The sequence below is a fragment of the Anser cygnoides genome, chromosome 3, assembly GCF_040182565.1.
Source record: "Anser cygnoides isolate HZ-2024a breed goose chromosome 3, Taihu_goose_T2T_genome, whole genome shotgun sequence".
NCBI classification, from domain to species: Eukaryota; Metazoa; Chordata; class Aves; order Anseriformes; family Anatidae; genus Anser; species Anser cygnoides.
Genome location: NC_089875.1, coordinates 97395412 through 97413755, shown reverse-complemented (window position 1 = coordinate 97413755; position 18344 = coordinate 97395412). Strand labels below are relative to the sequence as shown.

The following is an 18344-nucleotide window of genomic DNA, read 5'->3' as shown; positions in this document are numbered from 1 at the left end:
TAATAAAATTTTTAAAAAATCTAGTCAGTACAGACTTGTCAGTGCATACTAGTACATACTAGTACATACTAGTCAGTACAGCCTCAGTGGAATTAACTTGTATAACAAATATTCCATAAAATATAAAGTATTTTATTTTATTATTTTTTTCCATCCCTTTGTCAAGACAAAACCCGGTGTCATTCGTCCTGTGCTGGTGAAAGCGAAGAGTGCACAGCAAAAGGAGGAGCCCTATCAACCCAACCCTTTTAAAAGGTACCTTGAGGAAATCAGTGATCAAGATATTGAGCAGGTAAGTAATTCTCACTCTGAAGGATTTTGTAGTCTTAGCTGTTTTCTGCAAACATGATGGAATGGACTCAGATCCTTGTTTCATCCCGGTCTCTCATTTTTCAAGGTTAATTGTGAAGAAAATACACAGCAGATGCTTCACTGAAAGGTGCCTGGCTCCTGGATGAATATCTCCAGGCTGGAAAGGGGCATCTAGGCTTTCAACAGGGACATCTTTTTAGTGATCTAAGAAAACAGAAGTTGAGGAGGGTGCCTTTTAATGATATCCATAGGGAAGGCTGAACAAAATAAAGCAGAAATTCTGTGCAAGCCTGTAAAGTAGGTGTCTGGATTGGATCTATAAGAAAGTGCTTGTTTCATTTGGGGTCTAGACCTGAATCCTCTCCAAAGTTAACTGAGGTCAGCAAGGACTGAGCAAGGTTCACTCTTTTCTCCCCAAGGGAGACTACTGAGGAGCTCCAGTGACTTCCCATATAATTCTTCAATGTGCAGGTCCCCCAGGTCTGTATTCAGGTCTCTCCACAGCTTTGGGAACTGCACATGAGCGGGCATTAACGGGCCAGCCCATGGGTCAGCAGAAGTGTTTTCTTCTCCCACAACCTCTGCATAAAGCCATAAGATCCCTTTGCAAAAATGCATCTTGAACTTTACATACTTCTATGAGGCATTACCTCTGAGTAACCACAAATAAATGGTTCTGTTGGCCTTTTCTTCTGCACTGGTGTTTGTGTGCATTATTGTGAATTAAACCTTAACACAAATATAATTTGAATGTCTGTGTAGGAGCTTATTATTAAACTATCCAGTATGCTCTGAATTTTCTATCTGGAAAGTAGTAAAATGAAACCAATAGTCTTCTTTCCAGACACAATGTGAATAAAATACCTTACTTATTGAATTTTTCTTACTTCTATGCCTCTCCAGTCACCTGAGAGAGAGAATTTAGCAATGGCAGCCCTCTTTTTCTCATTTTGTTACTGAATTTTTTAAAGATTTTCATTTTAGTTCTTTCTATTCCTCCTCATAACTGACTTGCTGTAGGACAATCCTGACATTTCGTAGGAGTACTCCAGCATTATAAACAGGGGAAGATTAATCTGTAGCATCAGTGGGTTTCAGCAACATATATGAGTGGAATCAGAATGTTTCCTCTTCTATAAGTTTCTATAGAATGTAGAGCTTCTGTAAGATATAAAATCACACTTTTAACTACAGGTTGTGTTTGCAGCCAGAATAAGTTTTCAGTGGGAGATAAAACACTCAACATTTAAGGTTCGTTTGTAGTAATATTTGCACTTGTGGTGGCTTTGTGGTAAGAGCTCATTTGGAGTGCTGAAGATCTTTGTACATAATGCCAAAAGATTTCTAGTTACTCTTTAAATACCAAGTAATGTAAGTAGCAAGGTTTTTAATAACTGCACTATAATTAAAAAAAAACTTTTTTTTTTAAACATTGAATCTCATCAACTTATTTTGATTCCAACCATACAAATATCTTATTTACATGTCAAGACCTAAAGGCACAAGTCCTAATATTTGCAGAGAAGTAAGTCTCCCCAGATGGGACAAGCCCCCTGACAGCTCACTGCCCTTCAGAGAGGCAAATCTGCTCCTCCAGCTCCCTCCATGCTCCTGACAGAAAGGTTTCCTTCTTCTCAAATCCCTCACTTTGACTGGTCTGTGTCCTTAGGAGCTAAATTTAGGTGGACTTGTCAGTGCCAGGTTAATGGTTGGACCTGATGATTGTAGAGGTCTTTTCCAACCTAAATAATTCTATGATTCTAAGTCATCACTGTAACATGGTAGTAAACTAACACAGCAAACAAACAAACAAAAAACAAAACAAAACAAAACAAAAACCAACCCAAACCAAAGAGTGTTTTCTCTTGGCATGGTTGGTGAAGGGGTTGAGAAATTTTTCTGACCGGTTATATGAACAAGCGAGCTAGCTTGGGAAAGTGTCCTTCCAAGCTCAGGAAGGACGAGGGAGGCTTGGGAACAAGGCCACCCCTCTTGGGAGCAGAGAGCGGTCAGCCTGGCTCAGCCATTTCATGGACCTTTACCCACTATTCACTCTTAGGGGATGGCCACAGTCTTGAACACTTTTGCTTGTTTTAAATTTTTGCTTTCCATCCACATATGTTAACAAGTCCATGAATTAATGAATGCACCTAGAAGTCACACCTCAGCTGCTTCAGTTAAATAACAATTAGAAATGTGTCATTTGGGAATAATGTGCCTGGACAGAGAAGGAGGAGAGGTCAGGGCTAGGAAATAATTTAATTCTTTTTAGGCTGTAAACCTCTTCTTCGCACTCAGAGATTTTCATGCCATTTTTGCTTATTATAAAAGCAGAAGAAAAAAAATTAAACATTTACAATTTGTCTCTGAGCTTTTGAGGTTGGCAGTGAATATTTGACATCAGAGATGACAGGTGAGTTCACAGTGAGATTCTCATGCTGGAACTTACTGAAAGCCTTCTGATGCCAAAAGCACTGTGCCATTCATCTGGGGTGAGAGAGAAGGAGAGAGGACCAGTTCTGCTAGAGAACTTCTGGCCTAGGACATCTCAGCAGCGGGCTGCTGCAAAAACAATCAGTTCAGATCTCCCTTCATCAGGGCTGGGCACTGATTCTGCAGACTGTATTTTCACTGATGAAAGAATGACACAATCACCAAACTTTGTATCTTTAGACAAAGACAGATCTGGTGTTATTGCTCTACTCAGATGCTTTCTGACATTTGAAGATAATCTTGGAGACCAATCAACTTATGTCATTTTGGGAAATGGTTTTTGGACACCAGGTATCCAGGCATGGCTAACCTGACTTGAAAGCAGACCTGTAAAGTCCTAGGTCTGCAACTTTTCAGAGCTATCGTACATATTTATGGAAACCAATATTATCTATATATGATATTTTGCAGATCTTGAATTGCTAAGTGTGTATGGTATAAATTACTTAAGGAATATATTACTGAAGGACTGAGGATGTGATAAATGAATAAATGTGATAAACGAATACATGTGGTTGTTCAAGTCAAAATTATTTTATATATTTATATATCATAGAATCATAGAATCATTCAGGTTGAAAAAGACCTCTAAGACCATCAAGTCCAACCTTTAGTCAAGCACTGACAAGTTCACCACTAAACCGTACTACTAAGTTTAACATCTACAGGTTTCTTGAAGACCTCCAGGAATGGTGACTCAACCACTTCCCTGGGCAGCTTGTTCCAATGCTGCACAACAAGAAATTTTTCCTAATATTCAACCTAAACCTCCCCTGGCACAACTTGAAGCCATTTCTCCTCATCTTATCACTTGTTGCTTGGGAGAAGAGCCCTAGCCCCACCTCACTACAACTTCCTTTAAGGCAATTGTAGAGTGTGATAACATCTCCCCTGAGACTCCTTTTCTCCAGGTTAAACAACCACAGTTCCCTCAGCCACTCCTTGTAAGACTTGCTCTGTAGACCCTTCACAAGCTTTGTTGCCCTTCTTTGGACATGAAGAAATATATGTAAATAAATATTAAGACATCTTTGTTGTGAAAAAATTACAACTTAGGCTTTTATTCAGATGGATTCACTAACTTAACAGAAACTGATTTTGTTTGTGTGACAAAAGGTTATACGATTTTAGAGGTGGTCTAATATAATAATAATACAATGATAGCCAAATCTGGGGAAAACACTACAGTGCTGAACATCACAGCATACAGTCATGATTTCAGCTCTTGCCTCTTAGAGCAGGTTTATGGTGCTGATGTAAGTTCCTTATGAGTGGAGAAGAATTTGGTGCCCACAGGAGAATGTTCATAAACTTTCAGCGTCTCTAAAGCTCTCCTGATGGTTTTTAGTGACAGGGCTGCTGCACTGCCTGTGAAACTGGGCTCAGTGCCAACACAACTGCTTGAAAATTGCAGTGTTTATCTCCAACCACAGGTTTGTTAGCTTATGAGGACACCCGACAATGTGCGCTTGCAGCCCAGAAAACCAACCGTATCTTGGGCTGCATCAAATGAAGTGTGGCCAGCAGGGTGAGGGAGGTGCTCTTGTAAGACTCCACCTGGAGTTCTGTGTTCAGCTCAGGGGCTCCCAGCACAAGAAGGGCATGGATATATTGGAGAGAGTCCAGAGGAGGGCCACTAGGATGATCAGAGGGCTGGAGCACCTCTCAAATGAGGACAGGCTGAGGGAGTTGGGGTTGTTCAGCCTGTAGACAGTTCCCTCTATCTGCATTTTCTTTCCTTTTCATTCTAATACCGTCGTTGACACAGGTTAGATGAGGTTCCAGACAGTGTCAGATTTATTGACGTCTCTCTTGTGATTTTTCTTAGACCTCCACAGTACTCCCCCTCCCTGCCAGCCTGCCAGTGCGACACTGAGCACTAGTAGCCATGTGTGTGACATTGGGTTTGCGACAAAACGATGCAGTCAGCCATAACTACTGACCTTCAGCTTCACCTCCCTCTGTTGAACATTTTTTTTTGCATGACAGAGAATAGCTTGTTTATTTTTCACTTCATTGATAAACCTTCTCACGTGGAAAAAAAGGCATTTCTTGTTCAACAAAAATAATTTTTGCTTTAGCAGACAGCTGTTTTCATGCAGATAATCCATAGTAATATATATTTCTTTTCATTATTAATCTTCATTTCCTATTGCTCTACATATGTTGACTGATACTGTGCAAAGTGATAAAATAATACATAGTTTTACTTTGAATGAACTTTCATGTTAAAAATATTGAAATGATGTGCCATTATTTTTCGAAACCAAGAGACAAAAAGGGATTTCTATAAAGGTAAAGATCATCTGGAAAGGTTGTAGGGTAACAGTTCATGGCTAGCTCTTTTTATCTGTATTAGTTATGCTGTATATAGAATGACTGTAGTGAGCCAGTAAAAGTCCTTTTTGTTTTGTTTTAGTTCCTCATATGACCTTATATTGACTATTTTTTTCCTTTTCTTTTCTTTCTTTTTTTTTTTTTCTCGTAAGGAAAATATGTAACTAGTAGTGTGTGCTATTCAGTAGATATGTCAAAGTCAAACACTTGTTATAGACAGAGCTTAATATTGCTGTGGTTTCAAACTGACATAATTAAATTAGTCACATATTTAGGTGCCCTTACTGGAGGAGGTAATTTCCCTACAATGAGAAATATTTTTATCATATTTTTCCTCTTGCCTGATACATCGTAGTAATGTTTCAGGAATTTTGCAAGTAAGCTTCAATTTGTTCAAAAGAAAAAAGAAAAAATATATAAAAGAAAAAATAAAGCACTTTGGGCAACAGAAGAGCAAGATCGCACTAAAGAGTTATTAGTTATATTTGTCATGAAGCTGTGAGGCCAGTTTGCCAAACATCGTCAACAGAAGTAGAGATGGTGATGCTGAAGAGGAGCACCAGGAAGCAAGGTCGATGCTGAGTGATGGTTTTCTGGCCACCTCCAACCACTCTCATTGCTGCCAGGCCTCTGATCCATCGTTTGCTCATGCTCACTCTTTTCTTTGGGCAATATATTAGCTTCTGCTGGAGCTAATTGTGTTGTCACAAATTTTCTGGATCCGGAGTTCAAAGGCACAATTACAGAACAGTCTGGTCAAGACTCCGCCAGCCAAATGGGTGAGACTTCAGGATATATTGTGTCAATGACCTTGACAAAACCTAAGCATGAGACTGGTGCCAAAATCTGAGTAACCTTCCTGCATCTATCCCAAATCTTTTAAGAATCAGTTGTTTAAAATGTTTTTATCTGCTTTACATGCAAAGTGCACATAATTTTTTATTTTTATTTTTTTCAAAACCACTATTGCTGACAGCTTTCAGTAGTGAACGTCATTGTGTGAGCACCTTCTCAAGATTAACTTTTGAATGTCTGGAAAGGCTTGTTAAAAACTTGTCAAAAAGCCTGAAGTGTTCCTGTTAGTATATAGATAATACAAGTGGTCTTTTGCATCATTTGTATTTGTTTTCAGGCTGGTTTTACTTCCAATACATACTCTCAGAAAACCTCCCCAGAGCATGTCCATTGTATTTTAACACAAGATCTTTCTGGGCTTTCCTTTTCTGTCACCCTAACATTAATTAACTGCAGGAGGGCAATGTGCTGGGCCCCATTATAAGCATAACAACTTTAATGGGATATCTGCAGCAGTTTTACGTGTGTGTGTGTGTGTGTCTGTAAGTATTGGTTGTCATGGACATGCCAATAGAAGTGCTTAGCGTAGAGCCATTTTATTGACATGAAGGTACATTATCTTTCCGAGTTAATTATCAAACCATAAGAAATGTAAACAGGGTCTAAGATAAGAACTTTGCTTTCTGTCCAAAGCTTCTTTTTTTGCATCCTTTGATCTAAGTTTCTGCATCCTTTGATCTAAGTTTTTTTTGTTTTTGTTTTTTTTTTTCCTATATAGGAGACTGTTCTCCTACATCCTCTGTATCCTACTAAACCGATCCCTCCAAATAAGTCCCCTTTGCATCCTCTGCGGGTTTCCCTTGCTGACTGTTTAAACCCTGGACCTTTTAGCCACTTGTCCTCCATCATGTGTGATGTTCATGAGAATCCTTATAGCCCTTACTGTCACAACTCTTTGTACAATAAGGTGAGCGTCAAGTGTGGTGTGACTCAAGAGTATTGCCAGCCTTTTATCCCTTTAAATCTAGGCAGAATCTAGCTGAGCCATTAGAATTCAGTGCCAGTGGGTGGTCTGGGAGATGCTTGTCAGAAGAGCCCATGTCTCCAGTCCCTGGAGACACTGGAGTCCCTGGAGTACTGCTTTTCCTTCCCTCAATGAACTTTTGCTGGGGTTTGCTTCCTCGAGACCAGCTAGGACAGAGCTCTTCCACTCTTCATTTACAATGTTTCTCTGAAGGAGAAATAATCTATGTCATTCCTCATGCTCAAGTCCTTTAACATTTACCCATACCAAAGTAATGATCTGTATTCTTGGGGACTGAGGGAAAGAAGACTAACTTGAGAGAAATATGAACTTTTTCCAGCAGCTTTTTCTATCATTCTGACAAGCAGTTGTCTCTTGCCAATGCAACAGGAATCACGCCGTTACTGACATTTCCATCTTCTCTGAAACAGCGATGAAGGAATTAGACAAAATGTCAGTAGACCAAGGTGTGTGGGTGACAGGGCTGGCTAATAAGCTTTACAAGGCCAAATACTGGGCCCTACATCTTAACTGAGGTCTTTTCAAAGAGCTGTTGGAATGAGGTCCTTATAATATCTCAAGAAAGCCCCAGTCTAGTGTTAGAAAAGCACCAGATGTGGAAGCCCAGAGAAGACATACTGTTTGGACCACTCAGATACATCCTGTCTATATCCTATTTTTCCAGCAGAGAATATGGCTGCAAACACTCAGTCCTTCATTCTGGCAGAGATAATTCCACTCTGAAATGTATGGTGCACTTCACTTGGAGTACAAGAGTTTAAAACACAGGCATTAAGTGTTGTTTCTTTAGGCTACATCAAGGTTTCCTCAGCAGGGGAACACAAGGGTTAAATCCACATGACTAGTTTCAGGCCCACTTGGAGCTGAGACAGCTACGGAGAGAAGTAGCAGCTCCACAGGAAACATGTGTTGGTCAATAGTTAGAGTCTGAAGGAAGCACCTGAAAATGTCTTTCTATCCCCATTGATTATAAACAGAATTTGGGTTAATAGACAACATAAAGAGTGTCCCATGTTATCTCCTACTGCCCTGTGGGAGTTATAGTAAAATTTACCATTTTACTCATGTATTGGGTTGGACACAAAATAACAATAGTAATTAAAAAAACCATCACCCTTCCATTCTGTCTTTGAATCATCTTGGGAAAAACCACCTTTTCACATCTGCTAGGCTGGGTTTTGTTCTCTATTTTAATTTTTACTAAACTGGGCTGACATGTTTATTTAGGCAGTAATGATTTTATGATAAAATATTTTTCAATAACTGTCCTGGTTCGTTGCAGGCCATTTACATGAACAACCAAACAGTTTATGAGACTGATGAAGCCAATTTTTATAACGAAAATGGGTGTTAGCTGTTGATAATGAAAACAGTGCTAGAAACTCAGTGTTTTAGATCTATATAGGAAGGTGAATAAATCAGGGAGAAGTTGTCTGAAGACTACAAAGACTGCATTTTTTTGTTGTTAATTTCAAGTTAGTAGTTTTATCAAACAGGGATATTCTTGCTGAATAACTTATTAAATACAGAAATTTTTGCTGTTTCTGAGTTCTCATAGCACTGTGCACCCCAAACTCTTCCATTGAATGCAGAGGTCATAGGACAGCCCAGCCTGTGTATTTGCGCTCTACCTATACAGGGATTATTACAAGGCCTATTCATCTGCAAGTTTTATCTCAACTAACTTTTGTCATTCCAAGCAACCTTTGTGAGTTTTTCTAACTGATAAATGTAGGCACTCCTCTTTGATGTCAACAGGTTCTTCCTGTACAATATAAATCCAAGAGTTACATCATCTCTTTGATTTCTCCCATTCTTCATACATCATAAATTGTCTCCTTTACTTGGATCATTTTTTACTGTTAGCAGAGGTACATCAAAGAATTTTTCTGTAAGCTTCATACATCTGTAAACGGCTCTTATTTTATTTTATATTAATAAATATATTTATATATTCTTATTTTCATGTTGGACTTGGCTCTTGGCTCTCTTTAAGTCTGCAACTTTCCAGGGTTGAGCAGCATCATCCATAGCCCATAATTCACTGAGTGTTATATTCTATTAAAGAAAAGCTCAGATGATCCTTTAATTCAACTTTTTTTTTTTTTTTTTTGTAGCAGTGGCATTTTGAATGGTTATGTTATTGGCAAGCTAATTAGGAGTTCTGTGTTTTAGATGAGGCCCTAATACTGATTTGCTGTGAGGATTCATGCAAAAAAGTTCATATATTTGGGCTTCTGATTGACTTCCAATCATCATCCCTCTTATGTAAGTGAATTAGGTTCCTAGCTTTTATCAAGAACATGTAAAATGATAATAGTTGTTGTTCTCCATGGGCATCCCTTAATTCAGCTAAAGGAGCTAGTCTTTGTTCCAGTCCTTTAAGATTTAGTGAAAACCCATGGGAACCTATAAAGTTAACCATTATTAGTGAAAAAAAACATGCTAGTAAATAGCTGCAGTAAAATGCATTGTATTTCTAAATTAATGTCACCCTCCAGGTGGGTGTGGCCCAATGGTTTAGGAAACAGAATAATCAGATTTTAATATTGGACTTGTTTAATAGAAACAGAGTTTTATTTACACAAGCAGGAAATATTCACCATTTAAAATTATTTTTAATGGTTCTGTTTTGGTCTACAGCGTTAATGTTCCTTGGTGATCAAAGGAAGTTTGATTTTGGTGTTATTCACGATTGATTTTTAACATGAGTCAATATATGTAGATAAAAAACATGCAGTGACCCTGTCTCCTGCACCACACAACAAGTCTGAGCTATTCATTAAAAAAAAAAAAAAGAAAAAAAAGTTTAGCTTGTTACAAATAGTTAAGTAATAGAAAACTTAGCACAGTAGACAAAGTATCAGCTATTGAAACTTAAACTTATTAGACCTCTTGTGTAAAAGGCATAAATATTTAAGAAATTTCTTTTTATTCTCTACTAAACCTGGACTGTTGTATCTGCAGATTTCTTAGGGTTCCCCCTCTCTAGTCATTGTCCTTTGGGTTAAGAGATAATATGAGCCATGACTTGCCATGACTTGGACTCGATGATCCTTGTGGGTCACATCCAACTCAGCATATTCTGTGATTGTATGATACTCCAGCCATCCAGTAAAAACATGCTCTGTGTCCAGATGTATATACACGTCTTATTTCTGTGTGTAAACATAATTAAAGTTTTATCTCAATGAACCGTCCAAGAGAATATTAAGAAGGAAGTTGCATTGCTAGCTATGTGTTGTATTTTGCTTCATCTTCCACTAGAGGGCAAAGTCCACTGCCATGAATTCTTTTGTTCATTTAAAATACGTTGTAAATATACTATTGACAATGGACAGGATGTGAGGGTGAGTAGACTTGATAATTTCCATCTGCACTTTCACTTTAAAATTACTGTATACAAACATTTGCTCAGATTTTTTTTTTATTTAAACAAAACAAAGCAAAAAAAACTAAACAAAACAGCAACAACATAACAGAATGATCACCTTCTGCTACTTGTATTGGGGAAGGTAGATATGGTGAGCTCCTATAATCAGTATCATTTCGTTTGTTGGCTCAGGGTGTAAAAAAATGGCAGCTGACTATCTGAAATGCTGTACCAAAAGGGTACGGTGCTGTTGTTCAGGCAGATTAGACCCAGCACCGAGCTGTTTTTGTTTGAAGCCCGACCAGGTGCCTGAATCTTTGTAGCTGATGGAATTACACAGATTAAGCTGAAAGATAGCTCTGACAGGATTTCTACACTCCTTGGTCTTGAAAAGTGACAGCTTTGATACAGTTGTCACTGGACATACTGTTATGATGGACTGTGGGTGACTGTGTCTTTTTCTCTTACTTAACAGACCAGTTAAAGCAAACAGGAGTCCTGCTCTGGTATCTTCTGGAATAAAATATTTATATGAGTTGATCTTTATATATTAAAAGTTCATTTTCTCTTTCATTGGAATAAAATAGCTCCGAAAGGTGGATGAGACTGCAACTCTTGTAGTGACAGAGAGCCTGAGCCATTAAGACCCATGGCTGATTTCAAAATTTGATTCCTCTGGCAGTCCCCAAGCCTTAAACAGAGGACTGTGTTGGGTGGCAGAGCTCAGCTGCTGGCACAAGTCCCTCGGTACTCCCTGGGGGTCCTGAGACGAAGTGGAGTCTCCTCCTGAGAAGGAAAATAGGCCTCTGCCACTGACATTGCCTCCCTGAGGTGGACCCCAGGGAGGGACCCCACTGCACATACATGCATGTCACTGCACATACATGCACATACATGCATGCCAAGGGATTCTGATTGTCTCTGATCTTGAGAAGTCTCACCATAATCAGATAATCTGGGCATCATCTAGGCAGAGGGGCTGCAAGAAATCAGGACAGCATGTGGCCTGATGAACATGAGCTTCCATTTTCCAGGTGTCAATTCCCATTGTTGATCCTTTGAAGGGGATCAGTCCCAGTCCCTTCTCCTGCAGGCTCTACCTGAGTCATCTACTCTGTTAAGGGAAAGGAGACGTTTGTTTTTTTCTAGCCATCAGGTCAGCTGCAGAAGATCAGAAGAACATGAAGGCACTACTGCCATAAATATCTGTCAGGGCAGAGAGCATTAGATTTTGGGAAACTGGTAGTCATTTTGAAGTAGAAGGCAATGAACTGTCCTAGTGAAAAGGCAGGGATGGGGATGGGGTCTGTGGTGTGCAGTTCTCATAACTGGAGACTGCCTCTTGGTCCCTCTTGACTTTCAAACTCCCTTTTCTGTTTCTGTCATCAAGGGAAGAGAACACAATTCACGTATGTCCCTCCAAAAGTCTCCCCGTTGTTTAAATATTTAGCGGCACAGTCTTGAAAATGGGTTGGAAGGAAGATGTTTTTGAAAGAGGTATGGGAAATGTTAAAAAATGGCCATTTTTGTACCTAATCAGACACATGAGAAGAGGTCACAGGACCAGTCTTGCAGAGGACCAGTTTTCTTTAATATACGAGTCTGGGCTCAAGTCAATTTCATTGCTTTTCCTGGGCCTAAATGGAGTTTTCTTGAAATCACTGAGTATTGTCATGTTGGAAAGGTAGCCTTTCATAATCATTTTCAGGTCTGTAGGCTCACATGTAAGCAGAATATTTAAAGGGAATCTTTTTTTTTTTTTTTTTTAATGAAATCGCTGTTTACCTCACCATCCAATCTCTTACTCACTGGAGTTTGTATTTGATTAATAGTTGCATAGTGGGAATTGACATTCTGTGAATGCAGCAGCCTTTCAGGGTTGCCATGGAAAAGCACTTTTCTCCCAGACATCATCCCAGCTGCTTTTATTTCCAGAAGTGAGTTTCTTTCTCTCTTTTGAACTTTGATATGTAAATGCTGGATTTCCACATCTGTACTTGTGTTAAGTATGTTGTGGTTGATCATCCTTCCACTATCTGTGCTGAGAACAATTGCTTTAGTATAGGAGAAGAAAATCAGAAGCAAACAAGCCAGTTAATTATTGCTCTGCTACAAATTGGATGTCCTAGTTGGGAAAGTATTAATGTTTAATATTGCTGTCTCTCCTTTGTATATTCTCTTATTGCATTCCTTGGGCTTAGTGAGCCATTTTAATCATATCATGCTTAGGTGACATTTCTATTACTTTGGACTTAGTTTGATAATGCCTGCAGAAAATGCCTCTAGAGTTCTTGCTCAGCACATCTTCAAAGAAAAGCATTTAGACTAAAGCACTTTAGCAGTATCTTAACTTGGTAATCAATTGCTTTCTTTGAAGCCATCAGATTAGCAACAGAACAGGGAGGTAATTTAAACTCAACAGGAGCCACAGCAGCATGCACTTAATGTGGAGATGTCTTAGTCTTGCACCACCTGGAAAGAGCTCTGCTACCCACTCATGCAGATACAGCTCTCCCAAAGGGAAAAAATAATAATTAATAAATAAATATATAAATAAAAGGATCAACTACTGCATGTAACGCATAAAAAAAAGCCTGTCTGTCTTTATTTCCACTAGGAGAAGCTGTTAATGGTAGAAGCCTGGTATTTCTTCAGTGTAATTCTGTTCACTTAGAAAACACACACAAAAAGCATTGTTTTCATGAACACAGTAGGATCAAACCCCAGAAGACCCTGACCATACTTCAAAATCAAAATTTGCACAGGGAACACTGTGCCTAGAAGTGTACAGACTTCCTCTTGGAATACACAGCTGATTCTTTTTCTTTCTGCCTTTACATTTACACAGACAGCCTCTGCTGGATTAGCCGAAAGCATGCTCAAATACCAAGAAGTGCTTTATAATACTTTGTCTTCATTCCAAGAAGTTTCTACATAATTTAAAACTTGAGTTCGGACATATGTCTGGCATTCTAGGATGATTGTGTGTAGTTTTCTGCAAAGTAGATTTCAGGAAGACATTTTTAACACATACAACAATGTCAAATATAAGAGAAAGTCTTGCCCTAGCTAGCAACTAATTTCTGAGAAATCTTTATCTTAGCCTTCTGTATCTTCAGATTAATACATTTTAGGACAACAAGAAAAGGAAACACAACAGCCCAAATAGCACATCACTCCTAATATCTGCTTCTAATGTTGGTTTGTGAAAGGAATTAATTCTATGACACATCCTGTGGTGATGGGGACAAACTTGCCATAGACTGGAGGCTGCTCGTGATGCTAAGAACGTGTCCGATGGTTGAATTTTGGACTGGATACAATTCCATATCCATAGAAATTTGAAACCAGTGAAAATGAGAATGTTAAAAATAATCTTTATAAATAGTCTGGCAAATGGGAGCTGCAACATGGGGCCATGTCTTTTCTTGTAAGATAGTAATAAAAACAAAAGACAAGAATATAAAAAGAACAGAAGTAAATTTGTGTGAAAAATATCAAACAAGATTGGATGGGTAAACAAATGATAATTATATACTTTTAATCAAAGACAGTGAAAACCAGTCAAAAGCATGTGGATTCAAACACAGACACAAAAGGAAAAACAAACAAACAAAACAAACAAACACATAATAAATGGAACCTACTCCAAAACATTCAGAGCTATGGAGAAAATTGTATTTTAGACCTCACTGAACACAGATGTTTCTAGAGAATTTCCTGCTGCTTTTTCAGATTGTAAATAACTCTTTTGAGGCATTGAGAAAAAGTAAAAACATTGAAAGCTGATGAACCTTTGGAAACTTTACATTTTAAAGGAAAAATTGGTGCAATTAGAATTCACTTAACTTTTATTGCAGGTATTGATATAATGTGTACTCTGAAATATGGCCTTAATTAACTCCACTTCCAGTTATGTTTAAAAAAAAGTATAATAAAATTAGTTCTGGTGAAATTCCAAGTATGTACTTACAGCTTGGTATAAGGAAGATGATCTTTACCTGTGTTTCAGAGATGCTATGAACTTCAAGGCATTAGTATCTTTTATGTCTTTTTTTTTTTTTTTCATTTTTGGAAAAAAATGTTTTGAACTTTGATGAAGAGGTCATATATAATAAACTGTAAGTTATAATACTTTTTTTTTTTTTTCCCCATACGTAAACAGTGGCTATCATTTTCATAGTTAGGGAGAATATGATCTTAATACAAATTTTAATGTTTGTTGACAGTGTTGAAGTTGAACCTGGCCTGGGAAAGGGCAGCCCAAGGAAAACTGATGCAATTCTGGGCCTCTGTGTGTTTCCACCAGTTCCCTACCAGCTTCACTTACCTCTGAGATAAGCAATCTCCACCACTAAGACTTACAGTTCCTGTAGCCTCTAGTTATTCAGATGCAAATCTTTCCATTGCACTTTGATCTGGTGCCCCTCCAGGGCTCTGTCCTTGGAGAACCTGCCAGGGAACAGTGTCTACAGTAGTTGTCCCTGTTGTACAGATCCTTACTCCTATCAGGAAAGAGTTTGGTAGTCTTTGAGTTAATAAAAGCAAAAATACAGTAGTGTATAGTAATGATTTGCAATTTAATCAGTATGCTCTACTGCATACCTGGCTGAAGGCACAATATTAGTCTTTGTTACAATCACCATTTCTACTTTATATTTCCTTACAGAGAGATGAAAGTTGCAAAAGAATCGGTTGCTTAACTGACTGAATCTTTGAAACTGATTTTATAGTGTCATTTCAGAGAAACTACACACATCATAATTATAAATTGTCTGTTTCCATTATTTATTTTCTCTCTCTTTAGTTGAGGGTAGTTCTTGCTCTGCTGATGTGGGCATATACCATTTATTATTACTCTAGATTTCATGCACTTGTACTCAGAAAAAGTGGTTATCCAGGAAACAGTTTTATAAAAGTGTTTGCTGGTTATGCCTCTATAAATAAACATTTTTAGTCTTTGAAATGAACAGTGGATTGAGTGCACCCTCAGCAAGTTTGCCAATGACACCAAGCTGTGTGGTGCAGTCAGCACGCTGGAGGGAAGGGATGCCATCCAGAGGGACCTGGACACCATCCAGAGGGACCTGGACAGGCTGGAGAGGTGGGCCTGTGTGAACCTCAAGAAGTTTAACAAAGCCAAATGCAAAGTCCTTCATCTGAGCCAAGGCAATTCCAAGCAAAAATACTGGCTGGGCAGAGAGAGTGGATTGGGAGCAAGCCTGACGAGAAGGATCTAGGGGTGTTGGTTGGCAAGAAGCTCAAAATAAGCTGGCAATGTGGTCTTGCAGCCCAGACAGACAACCGTATCCTGGGCTGCATCAGAAGCATGGACAGCAGGTCAAGGGAGGTGATTGTCCCACTCTACTCTGTTCTTGTGAGACCTCACTTGGACTGCTGTGTTCAGCCCTGGGGCCCCCAGCACAAGAAGGACATGGACCTATTAGAGCAAGTCCAGAGGTGGGCCACAAAGACGATCAAAGGGCTGGAGCATCTCCCCTATGAGGACAAGATGAGAGAGCTGGGGTAGTTCTGCCTGGAGAAGAGAAGGCTCTGGGGAGACCTGATAGCAGCCTTCCAGTACCTAGGAAAAAGCTGGGGAGAGACTCTTTGTCAGGAAGTGGAGTTATAGCACAAGTGGGAATGTCTTTAAACTAAAAGATGGTAGGTTTAGATTAGATATTAGGAAGAAATTCTTTACTCAGAGGGTGGTGAGGCACTGGAGCAGGTTTCCCACAGAAATTATGGATGCCCAATCCCTGGAAGTGTTCAGGGCCAGGTTGGATGGGGCTTTGAGCAACCTGGTCTGGTGGGAGGTGGCCTTCACATGGTGGGGAGGCTGGAACTAGATGGTTTTTAAGGTGCCTTCCAATCTAAACTCTTCTATGATTAAAGATTTAATGGAGTATTTTGAAAGAATGGTATAAAAGTGAATGTTTTCTGGCTACTTTATTGGAAACATTCTTATTTCTTATGTATATTACCTCTTACTGATTCCAAAGAGTTTTAAACCTGTGTCTCAATTATCAAAGGTTGTAGATCCTCTAGAGAGTGACTTAGACTTGTGAAAAAGGTCTTATATTGAGAACACTTCAGAAAGCTTTATATTAGTTGAGGCAGCTGTGATTCATAGCACAATAAAAGTAAATTGACCTTTTAAAGGCAAATATGTCTTGCTGATTACTCTACAGAGCTAAATGAACAAAGGTCTAACTAAGATGTTATATAACTGCCTCTTTTCTAAGCTTTGGCCGAGTCTTTACAAGGTTATTTTGGCCAGGTAGGTAATTTCTCTTTGAACTTAAATGCTGTAAATACTTGTATATTGTCAGGATATTCTAATCTCTTCAGTACAATTTTCACAGCCACAAAAACAGATATGTTTAGTTTGCTCTTTCACTGTTCTTAGAAATAATCAAGTGTCACTTCACCAGAAAACTGTGTGAGACTCAGAAAAATTAAGAATCATTAATCACTTTATAAGAATAATGTAGAATTTTATAACTGGCCAAAGAATCAAGAACAGAAATTATAAAAGCCAATATTATCATCGTCCAACATAAACAGATGCAATTCTTCTAAATTAGAAGGAAAACAAATAGGGCTCCCTGCCAGCTGCTTTGACCTGGGGATGGAAGACTGCCAGTGACAGAACAGGATGAGGTCTCACGAAGACAACACACCAGTAAAAAGTACAGAGTCCAAATTACATTCACACTTCAGATCTTGTGGACATGGGGGCACATTCCTCTATGACTCTGAAGGATGATAGTCACACAATGCCTAGTAAGGAACAGTTAATCCTACCTTGTTCTGCCTACCTTGCATTTCTGTTACTTTTAAGCTGATTTTCTGGTACTATGTGTTTGATAGCTCATCTTTGCAGAGAAATGACCTTCATATTCTGAGGATCTTTTTCCTGTGCTTAAGTCTGTATGTTGTACTGTGATCCAGGTACAAGGCTGAGTTTAATCAGTTAGGCTATATGTCCTGTTAAGTGTCCTCTGAACACCCTAGGTTAACCACCATGCAGAGAGAAAAAGAAACAGGTGCCAATGCCCTGCTTTAGCACTTGCCCAGACACCTGAAATAACCAAGTATAGTGCCCGTCGCAGCTTGTAGAAGTTCAAACTTCTCTCACTTTCTTCCAAAAGAATCAAATACTTACACATGGAGCTGCAGAAAGCAAGTGCACTGAGACACCATTTTCTATCCTGCTTGGGGGACTCTAGTAATGTGCACTCGAGAACACAAAAATCATAAAGAAAAATCAGAGAGGAAGGGATAAGACTTGTGGCCTCTTGGCTAAACTGTGGAGAAAAAGCATGGGGCCTGTTCCACAGAAGGCTGACATGTTTCAAATTACATTGACACGTTATGGAAATAAGACAGGAATAGGCTTTCAGTTTGTTAGGATGAACTCACCCAGGCCAAAGCACTCATCTCCTTCACATCTGGCAGAGATAGAGCTATATGATTACAGGGAAGAACCCAACACCCTCCTTTTAGGGACCTGCAAGACTAAGTGTTATTTCAGCAGAAGGGATGTAGTACTTTTTGATGTTCTCCATAGTCACTCAAGTACTACTGAAAGTCTTTATAAATCTAGGTAGTTGTGACTTTCTAGACCCCACGTCATGGCAAAACTAGGCCTTCAGACCTCTGACTAGTATGCAGTCTTCTACAATAATTCTTCAAGGTTTTTACGAGAGAAATCTTGTGAAAACAGACTTTAGAAAATTGTATGTTATTCATTTCCTTGCTACGTCTTAACTTCTGCATTAACTTTTCTTCCCATCATTAATCAGTGAAGTCCTTGAAATCCTCTCACTTCTTTTCTTTCAATTAAATCTCTACAAAGTATTCAATATTAACAGTGTCTGTCCAGAAAACATAGATAACTTTCTGTCTTCATGGGGACTGTTATTTGCATTCACTATGCTATCAAAGTAAAACAAACAAAGATACATTTTGGAGGAAAAAAAAAAA

The 18344-nt window shown here is 38.8% G+C and overlaps 1 protein-coding gene across 10 annotated transcripts in view; it reads left to right on the top strand.

The window, feature by feature from the left end:
• MLIP (muscular LMNA interacting protein) overlaps positions 1-18344 on the top strand; it is a 111882-nt gene that overhangs the window by 82358 nt on the left and 11180 nt on the right. For 6 of the 10 annotated variants that reach the window (XM_066994792.1, XM_066994793.1, XM_066994791.1 and 3 more), the window contains 2 exons: positions 167-292; positions 6716-6904. In XM_066994792.1, the coding sequence (XP_066850893.1) occupies positions 167-292; positions 6716-6904 (315 nt within the window). Of the gene's footprint in view, positions 1-166; positions 293-397; positions 5922-6715; positions 6905-18344 lie in introns of all 10 variants that reach the window. The other 4 variants (XM_066994796.1, XM_066994795.1, XM_048078038.2 and 1 more) reach the window with 2 other exon arrangements.